The sequence below is a fragment of the Xenopus tropicalis genome, chromosome 3 (genome assembly GCF_000004195.4).
Source record: "Xenopus tropicalis strain Nigerian chromosome 3, UCB_Xtro_10.0, whole genome shotgun sequence".
In the NCBI taxonomy this organism is placed as follows: domain Eukaryota; kingdom Metazoa; phylum Chordata; class Amphibia; order Anura; family Pipidae; genus Xenopus; species Xenopus tropicalis.
In genome coordinates this window covers 15871883-15889862 of record NC_030679.2, presented here as the reverse complement: position 1 = coordinate 15889862, position 17980 = coordinate 15871883, and the positions used below count along the sequence as shown (strand labels likewise).

General features: G+C 40.9%; 1 protein-coding gene across 4 annotated transcripts in view; it reads left to right on the top strand.

The window, feature by feature from the left end:
- The window catches only part of rfx4 (regulatory factor X4), a 45219-nt gene extending 28116 nt beyond the window's left edge, over nucleotides 1–17103 (top strand). For 2 of the 4 annotated variants that reach the window (XM_031898691.1, XM_031898690.1), the window contains exons 10-18: nucleotides 482–540; nucleotides 1324–1468; nucleotides 2753–2847; nucleotides 3247–3364; nucleotides 4248–4367; nucleotides 5504–5662; nucleotides 10893–11049; nucleotides 11331–11469; nucleotides 14345–17103. In XM_031898691.1, the coding sequence (XP_031754551.1) occupies nucleotides 482–540; nucleotides 1324–1468; nucleotides 2753–2847; nucleotides 3247–3364; nucleotides 4248–4367; nucleotides 5504–5662; nucleotides 10893–11049; nucleotides 11331–11469; nucleotides 14345–14614 (1262 nt within the window). In that variant the 3' untranslated portion in view covers nucleotides 14615–17103. The remainder of the gene's footprint in view (nucleotides 1–481; nucleotides 541–1323; nucleotides 1469–2752; nucleotides 2848–3246; nucleotides 3365–4247; nucleotides 4368–5503; nucleotides 5663–10892; nucleotides 11050–11330; nucleotides 11470–14344) is intronic. The other 2 variants (XM_031898692.1, XM_031898693.1) reach the window with 2 other exon arrangements.
- The last annotated feature ends 877 nt before the right edge of the window (nucleotides 17104–17980 follow it).

Genomic DNA, 17980 nt, shown 5'->3' with positions numbered 1-17980 from the left:
CCGGTCCATCATCTGTGTATAAATCCTTTTCATTTACGTGCATTCGGTCTTTTTCTCTTTCAGAAGCAACTCAAAACTATTGCACATTAATTAAAAGAAAAGGATTAATGATGAATCAGGAGTAGGAGGCAGAGCTGCATTGTACCTGTGGGTTTCAACATAATTCTATGCATTTCTGTTTTTTAATTTGCAAGACAAAATACCCCGCAACCAAAGGATTTGAAAATTGCATTTAATTTACTTGCCACAACAAAGGGGTCCCAGCTGTAGCCTGAATAATAAAGTGTAAATTCACCTTGAGCTATAGTTGTTGAACTATTCTTAAACAAACTGATATGCTCAAATGTGTGATTTATGTCCCCCATCCTTATGCTTACCTTTTTCTATGTTTTGCCATGAGGCAAGGGTTCACATAAAGTTTGCTATCACCAAGCATTTAGTCTGTCTCTAAATAATAATGCATTTCCTGTATCCTCCCCAGTATCAAAAAGGTTTTCACAAATACTGAGAAGGCAAACGTCACTGAACCATCTCTGTCAGGTAAGTACTAACTGGCAATTACATATGGGGTACCTTAAAGAAGAACTAAACCCCTATACAGAAAAGACTAGAAACGCTGCATTTTAGATACTGAACTTACTGGCCTAATAGTAATGATCCAGGCCTTCATAGGTGCTCACAGCATCTTGGACCTTGTTAGGCTATCTTTTGTGTGTCAGTGGCACTGGACATGCTCAGTGTGTTTTGTTGTGGAGAAGCAATGCTGAGTAGAAAGTGAGGTTCTGTCTGTTATAGAAGCTGATGCTACATGGCTAATTATTAATGAATTCCAATGCAGAATGCACTGATTTCTACCTGTTTTCTGCCATGTATAAACTGCTGGGAATCAGCAGAAAAGAACATGGTAATCTACTGAGGGCATCAACAGAGGTGCAGATCTTTCCTGCAAAAGGGCTGGGTTGGCTCCAAATATAAGGTGTAGCATCAAAATACTACCAATAATTCTTTCGCATCTTTTCAGGTCTTTTAAAAGGAACATAAAGGCATGGCCAATTTAAGGGTAGGGCATATGTATAATTTAACCAAGTGTTAGATATTTACACTATATATACCTCAGCAATGTCCCATCTGCAGGTTGTTAAACTACAACTGTTGTAACTTGAAGGTCGCAGGTTGTTCAGCATAGAATGGGGCACAAGATTCCTGCAGTTCCTCTCTGAAAGCTAAATAAAAAAGATAAATATTGAATATTGACAAAATAGCACAAATTCAATGTTATTGCTTACGACTAAACACACTGTATGTACTTACCTGAATTTGCAGGCATCCAGAACCGTAATACACAGTGCCGATATTACGTTTCAGATGCTGGAGGACTGGAGAAACGTTGACCTAAACAGCATTACCAAGCAAAGTCTCTATACAATAGAAGACTCTAGAGAGGAACACAGAAAACTTATCATCCAATGTAAGAAGGAATCATTTTATTTTTGTAAACTATTAAATCTCCTATTGCTGTGACGAAATACTTGTGACCAGTAACATACCTTGAAATTTTAAACAGATCATATAAGATTTGTCCAACAAATTGGGTGTGTCCAACTGGGGGTTAGTGGTTTAGGGGTGTGGTCTAACTGGGTATGCCTGGTGCAGTTCAGGGGCATGGCCTAAATTTTTCAATTAGGGAAGGTATAATTGTTATTGACGTATTTATAAAGCACAAACATGCATGTAAAATAATCCAAAGCACTATGGAATCAGTTTAGAATGGATATTATGGTGTCCAGGGGGGCAACTAAAGAAAAACTTAGTGTCCTAAAAATCAACAGCACAAATGCATTCAGCAGGATGAGTAGGGAATCTCACTTGTACAAACCAGCTACATTCATCAGCAGTAAAGTGTGCAAATATGGGTTACTGGATTATGCATTTATGCTAGCACTTTATGGTAACCATACTTCAGCAACAATCATATTTAATTCCAGATAAATCTAATTTTTTTGCTAGATATTTCTAGCTTTCATATAATTCTTTCTTGCATCCTGTTAATCCAAATACTTTTTTTGCTATTTGACTTACGTACAAGTGCGTCAGAGGGCATACATGATGGCATTATCAGATTACTGGTTGCACAGTGCAGTATTCAGTTTCCCAGACATGCTATATGTTTAAAGCTAAGCTTCTGCCTCAGGAGGCAAACAATGACATAGATACAGTATATTGCAAAGGCTTACAAACATCTGGGGGCAGATATATATTTATATATATTTGTCATCATCAGGAAAATATAGGTTAAAAACTGCACACTTTTTAGTGAGTTGGTCAATATGTCCATTTTTGGCTGTACATGATCAATATCATTGTTTGTTTGAGCTAAACCCACTGAAATTTTTAACCCTCTATGGCTCATATCCATGGTACAAAGATATCTGTTCCAGTCATTCCTTGGACATAAGTATCATGAAAACCATAACTTTAATGCCCATATGGTCTTTCATTCTTCATAACACAATGGCATCATGTATAAACATCTCTACTAATTCAGAGATTCCCTTATTTACTATATAGTGTTCAAAATTATATATATTGGTTTACTGGTTTGTCCCTGAGGAAGAGCACCGTTAGTGCTCGAAACGTTGGATCTTTTTCAATAAACATTTTCTATAGGGTGTGCTCCGTTTTGCTCTTGTATATATATATATATATATATATATATATATTAAACAGTTGATTTGTACATTCCACTTTGTAGTATATCTGGAGTTTGACCACTTGCTGGAAGAGCAATCTCCAATTGAATCTTACATTGACTGGCTGGATTCCATGGTAGACCGCTGCGTGGTAAACGTGAGTTCCCAGACATTTCCTCATTTGCTAAAATCTACAAGCTTATTAAATACAGTAACTACATAACTACAAAGTCATTTATATTATATCTGAGGGGGGTCATGTAATAAAAGGCACACAACACATAGCAACCAATCAGCAGGAAGCATTTACTGGTAACCTGTTTAAAAGCATTCATCTTATTGGTTGCTATTAGTTACTGCTCCTGGGCAAATTAGTGTGTTTTTATTACATATGGGGGTTAGAATTGTTTACTTTCTACTTTAATTCTAGAAAATGTAGAATAGAATCCTCTTGTGGCTTTTTGCCTCATGGCACAAAGAGCAGTGGAGGCGCCTAAGATACATTAGAACATGGGGGTTCTTTTTAAACTTAACCCACTGTTCTTTATTATTGCAGGTAGCCTCAAAAAAACAAGGGTCTTTGAAGAAAGTAGCCCAGCAATTCCTATTAATCTGGTCCTGCTTCGGTACAAGAGTCATTCGGGATATGACGTTGCACAGCGCTCCCAGCTTTGGTATGGTCCTCCTTATGGTACAGTAGACCACAAACATAATGTCATGTATTATGTAAGGCTCCACAGTTTGGTCAACTGGTAGTGTGTCATAGAGGAACAAATTGATATCTACCCTACAGCATTGACTGTAGCTCCTCAAATGGAGTAAGAAAGAATGAGTAAATAATAAAGAATAAGTAAAAGGTAGTGAATGTGTAAGTGGTGAGGGAGACAGAGGGAAGGAGATGAGACTTGTAATAGTGAAAGAGGACTGTAATCTCCTCAAAGCTTGATTGGCTCTAAAATGTTTTTGCAATTGGGCCCAGTGAAGTTATACTGGTGGTGGTGGGGGGTTCTATTACTATGTACAGGACACAAATATTGGTATATCAGTTTAAGTCAGCGGTTCTCAACCATCATAAAACACATATTTCCAATGGTCTTGGGAATAACTTTATGGTTGGGGGTCACCACAACATGAGTAACTGTATTAAAGGGTCGCGGCATTAGGAAGGTTGAGAACCACTGGTTTAAGTTCTTATTTTTGATGTTTGGTGTTACTGGTCCTTTTTTCACCCACAATACAGGGTTTGTGCATTTGGATATTGTTTTTTTGACTCACAGGGACATATAGGGTCAAGTACTGTTGTTTCCTATTTCTTTATATACCTCTAAACAGAAGGACTAGGCCTTTAAAAGTTATATTATGTGTTGCTTTAATGAAACCGCACTACAGGATGCCAACCATGTCTCCATCTTGTGCTTGGACAGCTGGCAGCTTCATGGACCTTACTGGGAACTGTATTTTTATTTTCCCATTGTGATAGTGGAGCTGTGACATAGACCAGAGACAACCCTGATTTATTACAATTTGTATTTCAATTTATTTTCTCCTTGTTTTCAGGATCATTCCATTTAATTCACTTAATGTTTGATGACTATGTGCTTTACCTGCTGGAATCATTACACTGCCAGGAGAGAGCCAATGAACTCATGAGGGCAATGAAGGGAGAGGCACATGGGGGTAAGCTCTTACTTTTTTTGCCTGGAGTTTAACTGTGAGTAATAGGCAAGCTCTGCACCATGAAAGGATTTTTTCATTTCTTAATAATCACATTTATTATATGAGCCAAACTCTGCATTTTTTTCAAAGGTGTTTATTTATGCATTTATAACATAGAACAACATAAAACATCATAAAACATTGACATTGGTTCTACAGATGCGTTCTTTACATGCCAGGATACAGTGTTACATTAGGTTAGATAATCAATGATGTCCTACTCGGAATAGTGTTCAATTTCCTATTACAGGAGGGAAGGGTTGGGATTGCCGGTGGGGGTTCAGGTTCCCTAGGGTGACCCTGCGACATCATTCCATGGTTTCAGCCCATGTTCCCCATACCTTGTCATACTTTTGAGGGCATCCTCTTGCTATGTAGGTGAGTTGTATCAACGGCAGGAGGGTTTTTAGTAAATTGAGCCAGTGAGCAATTGTTGGGGGAGAGTGTGCCATCCATTGAGAGAGGATGGTTTTCCTGGCATAAAACAGCAGTGTTCTATAGAGGATGCGTGGTGCTATTGTGGGAATAGTGTCATCCACAATGCCAAGCAGGCAAACCTTGGGGTTGATTATTTTAGGTAGAGATGTTGTGTTTTGGATGTGGTCTAGGACCTGGTTCCAAAAGTGATTTATTTGTGGGCATGACCACATTAAGTGAAAGTAATTGGCCTCTGGGGCATTACATTTGGGGCACTGAGACGAGTCACGGATTCCCATTCGATATAGTCGTAACGGGGTCAGATGGAGTTTATGTATAATTTTGAACTGGATTAATCTGTCTCTTGTGGAGATCAGATAGTCATAGGCCCTATCTGTCGCTTCCTCCCAATCTTCACTGTTTAGGTCCGGTATGTCTTGGTGCCAGGCTTTTTGGGCTGTATGGAAGGGAGACTGGAGGGTGGAGAGGAGCAGGGAATATAGTGTGGTGATCAGCTTTTTGGAGGAGGGATTTCGGAGGGTAGATTCAAGTCTAGTGAGCACGAAGGGGACTATAGTTCTTTGGAATTGGTGTCGGAAGGCCTGTTGGAATTGTAAATATGAGAACCATATATATATATATATTATATGTATTAGTAAAATAATTAAATTTTTCAACAGAGATCAGAGAAGAAATAATATTGGGTGATCCTGCAATTTCCACACCTTCACCAGTTCCTTTCTCACCGGCTGCTTCCTCTTCCTCAGTTGAAATGCCATCTGCAACCTCACCTGTCAGCAACCAGTCCCCAGAAGTTGGTGTAGTGGCAGCCACAACAGGTAAGGTACATTGAACAGGAAGCAGTCTGTTTACTTAATAGACTGTTGTAAACAAACACTATTTGTGGAAAACACAACCTGCAGCCTTGTGGTCACAGAAGTCCTCAATGGCTTCTAATATCTTTCTAATTTACAGTTGGGATTACATTATCCCTTATAATACTGTATAACTCAGCCTGCAGCCTTTTGTCTTTATATACATAACTCCTCAATCCTTATAATTTACAGTAAGGAGATACAATATCCCTTACAATACTTGCGTGATACTCAGTGTTCTCTGTATAACTCAGCCTGCAGCCTAATTCCTTTATATGGTTACAGAAACCCCTTGTAATGTATAGCAAGGGTATAGTGTGAGTTCATTATCCCACATGCATTGTGGCACTGGGCTTTGCATGTTAGCTGTGTGATCATGTGTCTTCCCCTTTGCTTTTCTCATTACTACACTATCTTTTTTCACCAATGCAGTGACATCAATGCCTTTTGTTACTCAGGTGAGTAATAGGATCAGAGGCCTGGGTCACTGTGGCATGATATTTATAACGAGGCCTATCATTAATTATACACCCTCTATAATGAGATCCTTGTTTCAGGTGACATTATACTCTCCAAAGGGTTTAACAGAGAACTGTGTGTATAATGCCATGGAAAGTTCTGCATGGGATTTACTGGGTGCCAGGATTGTGGCTATGTAACTAATAATACCAGATCATAAGGTATACTGATTTTATAATATTGATGATATTTTCAAAGTACTGTGGTTTTGTTTGCCCTTCTTTAAATGATTTCTTAAGCTCTCTCTGTCTGCCACTTAAAGGGTATATTAACCTTCCACATAGCACTACCAGTGCACTGCTCAGCTTTCCATTGCACATCAAACTAAAATACACATACAATAGGATTCTTACTACCCCTACGTGTAGGCAGCCATGTTGTTCTGCTAGGCCACTTCCCCTGCCCATTAGCCGTGATGCTTTTTAGTACATAGCTGTTGTTAAACGGCCCTTCTGGAATGTGGGAGCGTTTGTAGCATAAACCCCCAAGGGATTTTCCTCTTCGAGTGAAAGGATTCTGTTTGAAATTCCAGTGATGTCTTTATTGCCCTGTTAGCAGTTTATGGGCCAGGCTAATGTATGCTTTTCTGGTTAATGGCTGGCTGGAAACTAATGACCACTCATTGTTGGGCACATTCCATCTTGGGGTCCAAGGAATCCTGCACTTTATTGCTTACATTCCCTCTGATATTCTCACAATGGGTAGCTATTCACCCATTGCACCCTACTGTATGGAAACTTTCACTCACTGTGGGATGCCACCACCAAAATTACATTGGTTTTAATATTTGAGTTATGTTTGTCATACTGTAAAGTATAAGAATGTTAGAAGTTACTGAGCAGTACTTTGACCAGCACTTTTGTGGTTCAGGTAACTCATAGGGACTTTTTTAAATGACATTTTACTTAAGAATTATTTCTGGGGAGAGAGGGAAATACCAAGGAAATTGAGCAAAGGGGCCAGGTGGAGGGGCAAAGGGGCTGAGTGGATTGACAAGGGGTGGATCATGACCAAAGCAGGCATGGCCATGACATCACGGCCAGAGTCTAAAAGTGAAGGGGACTGAGTTGCATTGTGAAGGATGGTACTAAGAGGATTTAGGGAGTATAGAGGAAGGAAAATGGGTGGGTTGGGGGCAGATTGGAGCTGGGGCTGATTTGAGTAGCTATTACAAATTTACCAGCAAGTACATAGCTGGTAAATTTGTAATACCAGAGCCCCAGTCTTGGCTGGTAATTTACTTTCTCCATTTGGAAAAATCGGACTATGGAATTCTGTTTTCTGCTTGCATGGAGAAGGCTGCTTCATGTTTATCTAGATACTTCCTTAATTAGGTCCAGGCTCGTCAAAATAGCATTATGGGATAGGCTATATGGGCGACTTCTGTCACTTTGTGCTAATGCCGTGATTCCCAGACTTTGGGGGCCTCATTTGCAGTGCGTCATGCAGTGGGCAGAAAAAGACCATGCCATTAGCCATATTTTTGCACTTTGCTCATTGCGCGGGGCATTGTACAAAAAGCTTCAGGCCTCTGCATTCCTGCAGATTTTACCACCTACGTTAGGCAGCACTTGATTCTAGAAAGGCAGGCGGAGGGGAGGCATGTAGGCATCCTCCCTCTGGCCAAATGAGTTTTAAGGAGTGTGTTCTTGCACTCCTTAGGGCTCTTGCCCTGAGAACAAGAAATACCCTTTAGTACTGGTCCCCCAGGAGGTCTTAACAGAAATGCCAACCCAGATTCAAAGTGATCCAAACACATCTTGGAAGTGCTTGCCCTGCTGTTCTGCCTGTTTTACTCTGGCCAATCCAGGCATTGTGGACAGGCTACAAAGGCTCAGGCCATACAGCATGGGGCCTCAATTTCTTTAAATCTAGCCCTGCTCTGTCCCTGCACCCCTGTCCTGCTCCCTGCTCCGAGGACTTTGGATATCAATTTTATACATTTCAATGGATTAGGTAAGTTAGGTATTTGGTACAAATTACTAAAAGTGGGTGACAGACCTGTTACTGTGAGTAGGGTGACTCATGCAAAATATGGGTGAGTTAACGTCTATAAAAGCCAATGGGATGAGATTTACCTTAAGCACCAGACCTCAGCATACCCGGTCAGTGCACATGCATTAAAAAAGTGAGAACATTACATCACTGTCTGCGCATGGGCCTGCCAGGGGGTGAGAAGGTGTTTGCCATCCTAGATATTTATTAAACTATGACTGAATGGCTAATACAGAAAAGTCTATATATGACTGTAACCTTTGTATGAGCTAAGGGGCCAAGGCAAAATATTGGGTCTCAAAGGGGGGTTTGACCAGAAATGATTGCAAACCCCTGCTCTAGATCAGTGCTGTCCAACTTGTAGTGGGCTGATTATTTCTCATATGCAATGTTCAAGGACCACATTAAATTAAAATGTTGATGTGATACAGTGAAGTCTGCAGAGACCTAGAGCAGACTAGGGGGCATAATAATCCCTAGAGGGCCACATCGAGTCAACGGGCCTCCAGTTGGACAGCCTTGCTTTAGAATCTAGATGAACCGATGCTTAAAACTTGCAAATGGTTCATTGAACAAGCAAGGGCTCGGCATAGGAGTCAGTGTTGATGTCATCCTAGCCTTGAATAGAGGTTGAATTGTGCTTGTACATCTCATATTGATGAGGAGCCATTAAACAAAGTACTGAGCCCCAAGTTTTACTCTCAGATTAGATAAGGGCAGCACAGAACTGCACTGCCACAATAGCCAATATAGTCAGACTTTCCAAAGTATGTTTCTAACAGCTGAACAATTGCCAAAGAAGTAAACAGGCGTGCAGTTTTAAGTGTTTTGCCCTCAACCATAGAATTACAACTGACAAAATGCTTTGAATCAGGTGCTATTACCCTTGAAGGACATGTGCCTGAGTCAGCCACTTGCCTCATATTTTCAGCATCTTAAGGGTGGGTAGAGATAACACCTTGTGGGTCTTAATTCTACTGGTGCCAGTGTTGTTATTAGGAAAAATAGACAATGAAGGCCAGTGCTTATTAGCAATAAACAATAAGGAAATGTACTATAAACATGTTGGATATCAAAGAGCTTAGGGTGCATTTACTGAGGTGCAGTTAGCAAAGTGCAATCACCATGTTTTTATTCCCACAATGTACTGTCTTCTCCTAGATTCCGGCGTCTTTGCGGATGCAACCAGGTGATTCTCTTCACTGTCATTTGCAGTGTTCAGCATGAGGTCTGCACCCAGGGTTCTGGGTTCTCTTGTGGGCCCTAGGAAGCTAAGTCCAACACTGTCACTCAATGAGTAGTTTTTATTGGCTAAAACTCTGTGCTTTTATCTCATCTCTGCTCTGCTTACCCAGCTGTGATGGGCTGGGAATATTTGTTCTGCCCTCTTTAATTTGCAGAGCTGCCATGCACACCCGTGCAGCCTGATGGGATGTGGCTCGTTGCTGAAGAAGCTGTTTGCATGCTCTTTGAGGTGGCGGCTATAGAAATGCTAATTTTTGCTCTTATTGCACCCATTGTTGGACAGCTTTTTTATGTTTCTTCTTCAGCCATCTACATAAGCAAATACTGATGCTGTAGTCTAGTTGGGTGGTCCTAAATCCGAAATCTGAAGTACAAAAGGTTTCTTAACTTATTAGTGATTTGGTGATTTTTTTGGTGATTCTAGAAAACAATCTGGCAGTCTAACTTGTTTAATGGAATTTAAATGATATTTATAGCTCTTATGTATTATAAGGGATATTATATCCCCTACTCTAAATTATAAGAATATTAGAAGTCACTGAGGGGTTCTGTGACCATATAAAGGCACAAGGCTGCAGGCTGAGTTATACAGGGAACTCTGAGTATCATTCATGTATTATAAGGGATAATGTACCCCCTACTGTAAATGATAAGGATATTAGCAGTCACTGAGGGGATCTGTGACCACATAAAGGTACAAGGCTGCAGGTTGAGTTGTACAGGGAACTCGGAGTATCACTCATGTATTATAAGGGATAATGTACCCCCCTACTGTAAATGATAAGGATATTAGAAGTCACTGAGGGGTTCTGTGACCATATAAAGGGACAAGGCTGCAGGCTGAGTTATAAAGGGAACTCTGAGTATCATTCATGTATTATAAGGGATAATGTACCCCCTACTGTAAATTATAAGGATATTAGAAGTCACTGAGGGGTTCTGTGACCATATAAAGGGATCAGAGATTTATATGTAAAATGGAGGAAGCAGACCCCGTGGTCTGCCCTCCCCCACGGGGGCTGCTTCCTCTATTGTTACACCACTGTACAATATTAAAGGTTAATTATCTAAGGATATTATAAGTCACTAGGAACTTTCTCTGAGATGTTTATAATTTTTCAAAACATGTCATGTTTCTAAAAGTTTGGGGAACTGTAAAAATGCTTTTTTATGGCCCCCCTGTGCTAGGTCTGGACTGGGATTCAATTTAGGCCCTGGCATTTCAAGTACATAAACAGCCCCCCTACATATGGCATCTTACAACGACCCCTCTGACATTTGCCAGAATTCACAGATAGTGGTCCTGTCCATGTGGTGCAATGATTTGCCAGTGTGGACAAAAAAATGCACTATACCATGTTTGTGCCAGTCTGAGAGAGATATCTTTCTGGCGCCAGCATAGAGATTCACCGAGTATTTACATTCTGCTTTCTAGGTACCATGCAGTCATACACATGGTCTCTAACTTACACTGTCACTACAGCTGCTAATGGCCCCGGAGAAAACGGTCAGCAAGTCCCATGTATGAGGAGTCCACACATGGCGCCATCAGTCACACACAGGATACCTGTATATCCACATAGGGAAGATGGGTAAGATACTTATATTTATATACCTGCCAACCCTACAAGTGTCCCTTGTATGTGTACCCCCATGAGAGTTAGAGCTAAATACATGGTGGGGTGTAATGAGGTATAATGGAGGCTAGCAAAAAAAAAATCACCTGGTTTAATTCCCTGGAGATTGATACCTCTGTATGTACTAGGGGCATATGCCAACTGGCCAGGCTGATTAAAATTTACATCCAGCAGCCTACAATCCCCTCATGTTACATTATTTATATGTAAATTCTGACACTGTGTTATTGTTTTAGGTACACAGGAAGCTATAACTATGGGACGTACAGTAACCAAGGACACCACCCAATAGCATCTCAGTATACGTCATTACCGCACGAGTCTGGGCTCTCTGGACCTCTACATTACACTGCCTATCACAGAAGCAGCTCTCAGGTGGGTAGCAGCCAACCAGTTAAATGCATGGTTCATGATTGGCTGGTGTTATAAAAAATAACATATCTGAATCAAATAGTGCTTATTTACAACTGCCCCAGATGCAAGTCGAGGAACGATAGTGCTCATTTATCCTTAACTTGCAACAGTGGCAGTTGTGTAATCTTAAATCTGGGTGAAAATTTCGAGTACAGCAGGTGCTGACCCAGGGCAGCCCTGTCCTTACCTATGTGCCCAGCCCTCATGAATAAGGCATTTACAAACACAAGCAGCATTGTAGTTTTAGGGGCAGCTGCAGGCCTTTGTAACCCCAAAACAGAACCCAGAGACCTGTAGTAATTAATTTAGTGCAAAGTGGAAAAACATAGAGGATTGTGCCCATGATATTTTCATAAATGTTCCATTGTGAGAAGCTTACACCTTACTATATATTTAGCACTCTCTGAAAAATATATACAAACATATAATACTGGTATGGGACTTGCTTTTTCAGAATGTTTGGGTTTCACGGATAAGGGATCTTTACGTAATTTGAATCTCCATACTTTATGTCTACTAAAAAATGATTTCAATATTAAATAGGATTGTTTTGCCAATAAGAGAGATTAATTATATTTTAGTGTGGATCAAGTACAAGGTACAGAGTAAGAGATATTTTTTAAAATGTTGGATTAAAATGGAGTCTATGGCTCTCCCTTAATTCAGAGATTTCTGGATAAAGCGTTTCTGGATAACAGATCCCATACCTGTACATATTTAAAGTGACCATGTAAGAGTTAGGTGTCCCCTCTTTGGAAATAAAACCTGAACCATTGAAGCAATGTGGTTAAAATGTTTAATGTGGAATAAACAAAAGTAGGCATTCGTTGACCCAGAAAATGGTAATTTCCTGTTAAGCGACCCACAACAAACAGTCCCTTTATGCCCGGGAAAGATTAGAGGGACCCGGCAGTCTGAGTCCAAGTGTTGAAGTACTCTTCACTGAACCGGATGCCGAGTATGAGAGGTGAATGAAGCGAGCAACAAGTTGCATCTGTGCAGATGGCCAAGGCTGGAAACTGTAACAAGGGCTGAATAGAAGAGCTGACTGGAGAGAGGTCCGGCATATGCCAAGCGAATCCTTTCAAAACATTGGCCCCTCAATGGTCCCTTCATTGTAATGCTCCAAAATAATGACTCATTTTCAATTAGCTGACCTAGGATGGTAACATTTTCCATGTTTTCAGTCAAAATAGAATGCGCGGTACAATAGAACACACTAACGTGCTGTAATATTTATAGATTGTTGCTCTCCCTGTAAACTTTCGAAGACACAGCTGCAGGCGGCGAGCAGGAAAAAAACAAACTGTGTGCCCCCTTTTTTAAAGCACATTTCCTGCTGGTAAATGGAAAGCTTTTGGAAATAATTTTTGAGATAATTTAACCATCAATCATCTAGATACATTTTCTGGGGGTTAATATTTTCTCAAATGTACACTGTCAACATTTGTGCAGCAAATTATGTATTACGTGATTTCCATGAAAACATACAGGCATTTTTTAGTCTGTCTCCCTCTCTCTTTATATACTGTATTTATATACAGTCCATAGAGTTTCAGCACACCATAACAGCAATACAAATGACCTGGGTGCAATCTAATAAAGTCAATATATACTTATATACACATTTATAATATGTTTTGGATAACACAAATATCAGGGGTGCAAGTGCTGGAGCACTATGGGGCACAAAATTGCACTCCTAAGGCTGATGTCCGACGGGGAGATTAGTTGCCTGTGGTTAAATCTCTCCTACCACGGAATGCCTTTCCATTGGCTTTTACACAGTCGTGAGAAGATTCCTCCCGCAGGCAACTTTGCATGACTTTGGAAAACGATCCTTTTCCACTGGCGATTTACCATTTCGGGGAGATAAGTCACCGGCAGTAGCACAGAGTAACCACAGGCGACTAATCTCCCTGTGGGCCATAAGCCTAAAGAACCATGTAGAGAATGCTTTAAAACTAGTGATGTGCAGGAGACAAAAAGTCGGAAAGTTGACCACTCAAACCTGCCCCAGGTTGGGGCAGAGCAGATGCGCATGGTTGCAGACAGGACAAAAGGAAGAGCCTGAACCCCTCTGCTACCCACACATTTTGTGTGGGTGGCAGCCTGAACCAGCCCAACCCTCAGGTCAACCCATGGGTTTCAATCCGACCCGCATATCAGTACTTTAAACCTTAAGCCATAGGCAGGCAGTCAGCACAGGACTCCTGAACTGTGCACAGTTTTGCCCTCCCTTTCTTGCACATGATTTAAATGCTCATGTATTGTCCACAGCCCCCCTTGCAGCTCCTTGCTTTCCATTTTGGGAAACCCCTGTAATGGGTTGTGGTGGGGGGAGGGCCTTCCTCTATCCACAACAGTGATGGTGTCTCAGCCACTCCATTGTTGTTGACCTACCCTGTTGCAGTAATTATGACCCTGTGATGTCACCAGAGGGGTTGCTTGGGCATGGGATTAAAAAATTGGAGGAGGTTTATGTTAAGTCCTGGTGTTTTAAAGCACAGAGGCCCAAACAGCCCCCACATGCCCAATAAATAGTAACTATCTATGGCACCTTATAACAGCCACTCTGGTATTTGCCAGAATCCACAGATTTCCAGTTCGGAAATTGGTTTGTTACCAATCACAGTTTTTCCTATTCTTTGCTGCATCTGAGTGTTATACAGGTGGAATGTAGAAATGTTCCTAGTTGGAATGAGCGCTTCTTGGTACACTTGACTCAGGCTCCATCCAAAATTTAATGGGCAAGACTCCAGTTAGGCATTGTTTTGGCTACTTTTAAATGTTCTCCTCCAATAATTTATCTGTGTTTGCGTGTATTTTATTGCAGTACCCATTTAACAGCCAAACGCGAATGGAGCCCTGCCTCATGACTGGCGCAACAAGACTCCATCCCAGCCAGGTGGCGCCCCGGTGGCCCGATGTCACCTCAACCAACACCTGTTTCACAAGCCCTACCATGCACTCTGCCAGATATGCAAACACAAGCGACATGTACACCTCGCTGGCACCGCGGAGAAACTCTGATTATGAACACATGCAGCATTTTCCAGGCTTCGCCTACATCAATGGAGAGGCCAGCGCAGGATGGGCAAAATAAATACAGTGCCACTGGACTTTGCCAGCACTGCAATTTTTGAACTATGAAAAAGAAGTTAAAGGTGGCAGAAAGACTGGGAGTTTTGTACAGAGAAATGTGGCAATGCCATTGTAGCAAAAGAGATTTTATTGCTTATGTAGAGCACTATATGGGCCAGGCTGTGCCTTTTTTAATGTTAATAATTACTGTATCTGGTACCGGTTTGGGACAGGACATTCTATTTCATTTTAACAGTTGTCACAGACTGTAGTTTCTGCGGAGGATCATTGGGTTAAATGGTTTGTATTTATTATAATGGATTGATATGCAGAGTCCTAACATTATATTTGCACACAACAGTTTGTCTTGCTTCCTTCCTAATAGAGGAGGGCCCCTAAAGCAGTGCTGTGGGCCCAGGGTCAGACTGGGTTGTGAGTGGCCCATCAGGGCCATACAAAGAGGTCTATGGAGACCTTTGGTAGGCTGGGGCCATAAAAATCTCTAGGACGACACTGTCTTAAAGAAAAACCTTATAGGGCATATAGGTAGGCTTATGTTCCACATTTCTTCCATCTGATAGTTAAGTATGAGGACATAACTGTGTGTGTGATGACAACTACTAATGTCAGTGGCAGTTGCCATATTATTAACCTAAGTTTATAATTTGTCCATAGAAAACCACTGAACAGCACCCCTACTGATGGTTTAGTACTATGGAAAATGCTTCAGCTCAGCATGAAATACACTATTGTAATACAGCCTTTTAAAAGACAAGGAAAGTAAAAAATTCAGGTAGGTGGCAACGCATTAGGTAACACCCAGTGACTAAATAGCTTAGATTTTACCCTGGACTGAGGTAGTTTGCTGGAGAGTGGGGCAGAGCTATTTTACCTGCACTCTCGGATGTCACTGGCTGCTATAACATGCATGAACTCAACCCAAGCTACAATTTAGCATGAAAAATTGCAAAAGTACCTTGGCCCATTTATGGTGCAGTGATGTGCAGTGGCCTGGGTAAAAAGGTAGCGATTTTGATCACTGGGGGTGCCAAAAATGTGGCACTTTTTAATTTTAAACAGGGCCTCACAATAATATAATAGATGTTCTGCCTTCCAGATTGCTCAATGCAAACACCATGGCCAATCCAATCCAATAGCCAAATGAGGCTCATTTAGGAACAGTGGCCAAATTTGCTTTACGTGTTCGACCTGCAGCTGGCTGAAAAAAAGCTAATCACTGATTGGTTTGCTATGTGTTACTGTCCAAATGCGTTTGTGCCTTGTTGATAAACGACCCCCTACTGTATGGGGGAAAGCAAAAAACAGCAATGCATTCACAACACCAGTTGTACAGGTAAGGGACCTATTATAAAAATGTCTTAAAAAGTTAAATTATTTGATTTAAATGGAGTTTATGGGAGATGGCCATCCTGTAATTCAGAACTTTCTGGGTAATGGGTTTCCGAATAACTGATCCCATACCTGTACCAACAGTCTGTCTGACAGGGGACAGATGGATTTTGAAAGGGTCATTTTATTTACCTGCGTGTGGGAAAGTGTCCACTGATTTTATTATGCACTCAGGGTGCATAGTAATCGAAGTGGGCTTCAATACTGAACGCCAAGGCCAAGGAAGCTGAACTAACACAGGTTGCCTATAGTTGATATTCATGCCTGAATGAAGTATTGTTTGTTTAAAATTTGACTACAAGGAAAATTAAAAATGTGAAAAAAAATGAATGCAAATGCTAACCATTCTGGGGGAGCGACAAATGCATGCTGCCATCCGCATACAATATACTTGTGCTCAGAAAACTACACTTGTGTGTTTGTGGATAACAATGTGCTGTAGTTGTGGTAAAAAAAATTTGCAAGGCCAGAGATAGATGTGTGGGAAAGAAAAGGGCCAGAGAGAAAACACTTAATATTTCTAACAACATAGTGGGCCTCATTATTATCAAGGTGCAAAGTATAAGGCACAACAGTGGGCACAAAAATGTACTCATGGCATAGTAAAAGCATTCCACTAATGCCACTATAGCATTTAACATCAAGATTGTAGTACCAAATGGACTTTTTCAGCACTGGTTAATTGTGACCATGGCAGAAGGCACACTGAGAATGGTGACTACCATTTGAAACATTTTTGCACATAGCTTTGCCCGCTTTTAGTAAATGAGGCCCAATGTGTGCCCCCCCCCCATAGGGAATCCCATGCCAAATGCCCTCTCTGACTTGCCCAAAAACTGGCCCTGCAAATTTTGCATTTGACCCTTATGTGTAGCCCTGTGAATTTTTAGTACAACCCATTAACATGAATGTACTCTGTGTATTGTGCGACACACTGAGGAAATAAAAGCTGACTTATTACCCTATGGGTAAGATATTAATAAAGTATTTCTCTTTGTAAATATTCCCTTTCCTAGTATCCATTATGATAAACTTGTAAAATGGAAGATTCATATTATTTGTACAGTTGTGAATTGCGTCAATAAAAAAAATCAGCTGAAACTTGTTGGCTTTATGCATATGTAACATGATTAGCCGCAAAAGATGCTGGAAGAAAGAAAACTTAGACAAAGGTAGGTGCACACCCAGCTCAGTGAGTGATCTCTGTCACAATAAAGGGAGTGAATTCACCTTTCAGTTGAGCAATATAATTTTTTTCCTGCAATCTGCTCTGCCTGGTTATTTGATGTTATTAGGCCACGCCCCCTAGGACATAAATAATACATATCCTTGGCACATAGTTTATCTTAGGGCTTCCACTGTCTTGCCATTGCATTGTTTTCTGAATATGTTTGATGGAAACAGCAATTCTCCCAATGCAGGGAACAATACAAGGAAAGAATTTTGTATAAAGAAAGTAAAGTTCCTTACATTCCAGTTTTTCCGGTTCGTCTGACTTCTTAAAAATGTGCCCGGACAGTGTGCCGTAAAGATGTTATAAGTGTTCAAATATTTGTAAAAATGAAAAAGAATAAGGGTATCCCAATGGAGATACTAGACCTAACAACCGATCACTATGGGCGATTTATACTGATCTCATGTGTCCTATTTAATCAACGAAAAACAAAAGATCCTACCCGCACACCCTAGCTCTCCAAAAATTTTTCGCTCGGTGCACACTGCTTGGAGGGATCGGCACCCTCCCAATTCCAATAGCCACAAAAAAGCACTGGCACTCAAAGCTGCAAAAAAGGGACAAGCCCTATAAAAATCTTTAATGCGGAGGTGCAACGTTTCGGGGCACAACAACCCCTTTATCAAGCATGATGCTTGATAAAGGGGTTGTTGTGCCCCGAAACGTTGCACCTCCGCATTAAAGATTTTTATAGGGCTTGTCCCTTTTTTGCAGCTTTGAGTGCCAGTCCTATTTAATCAACCC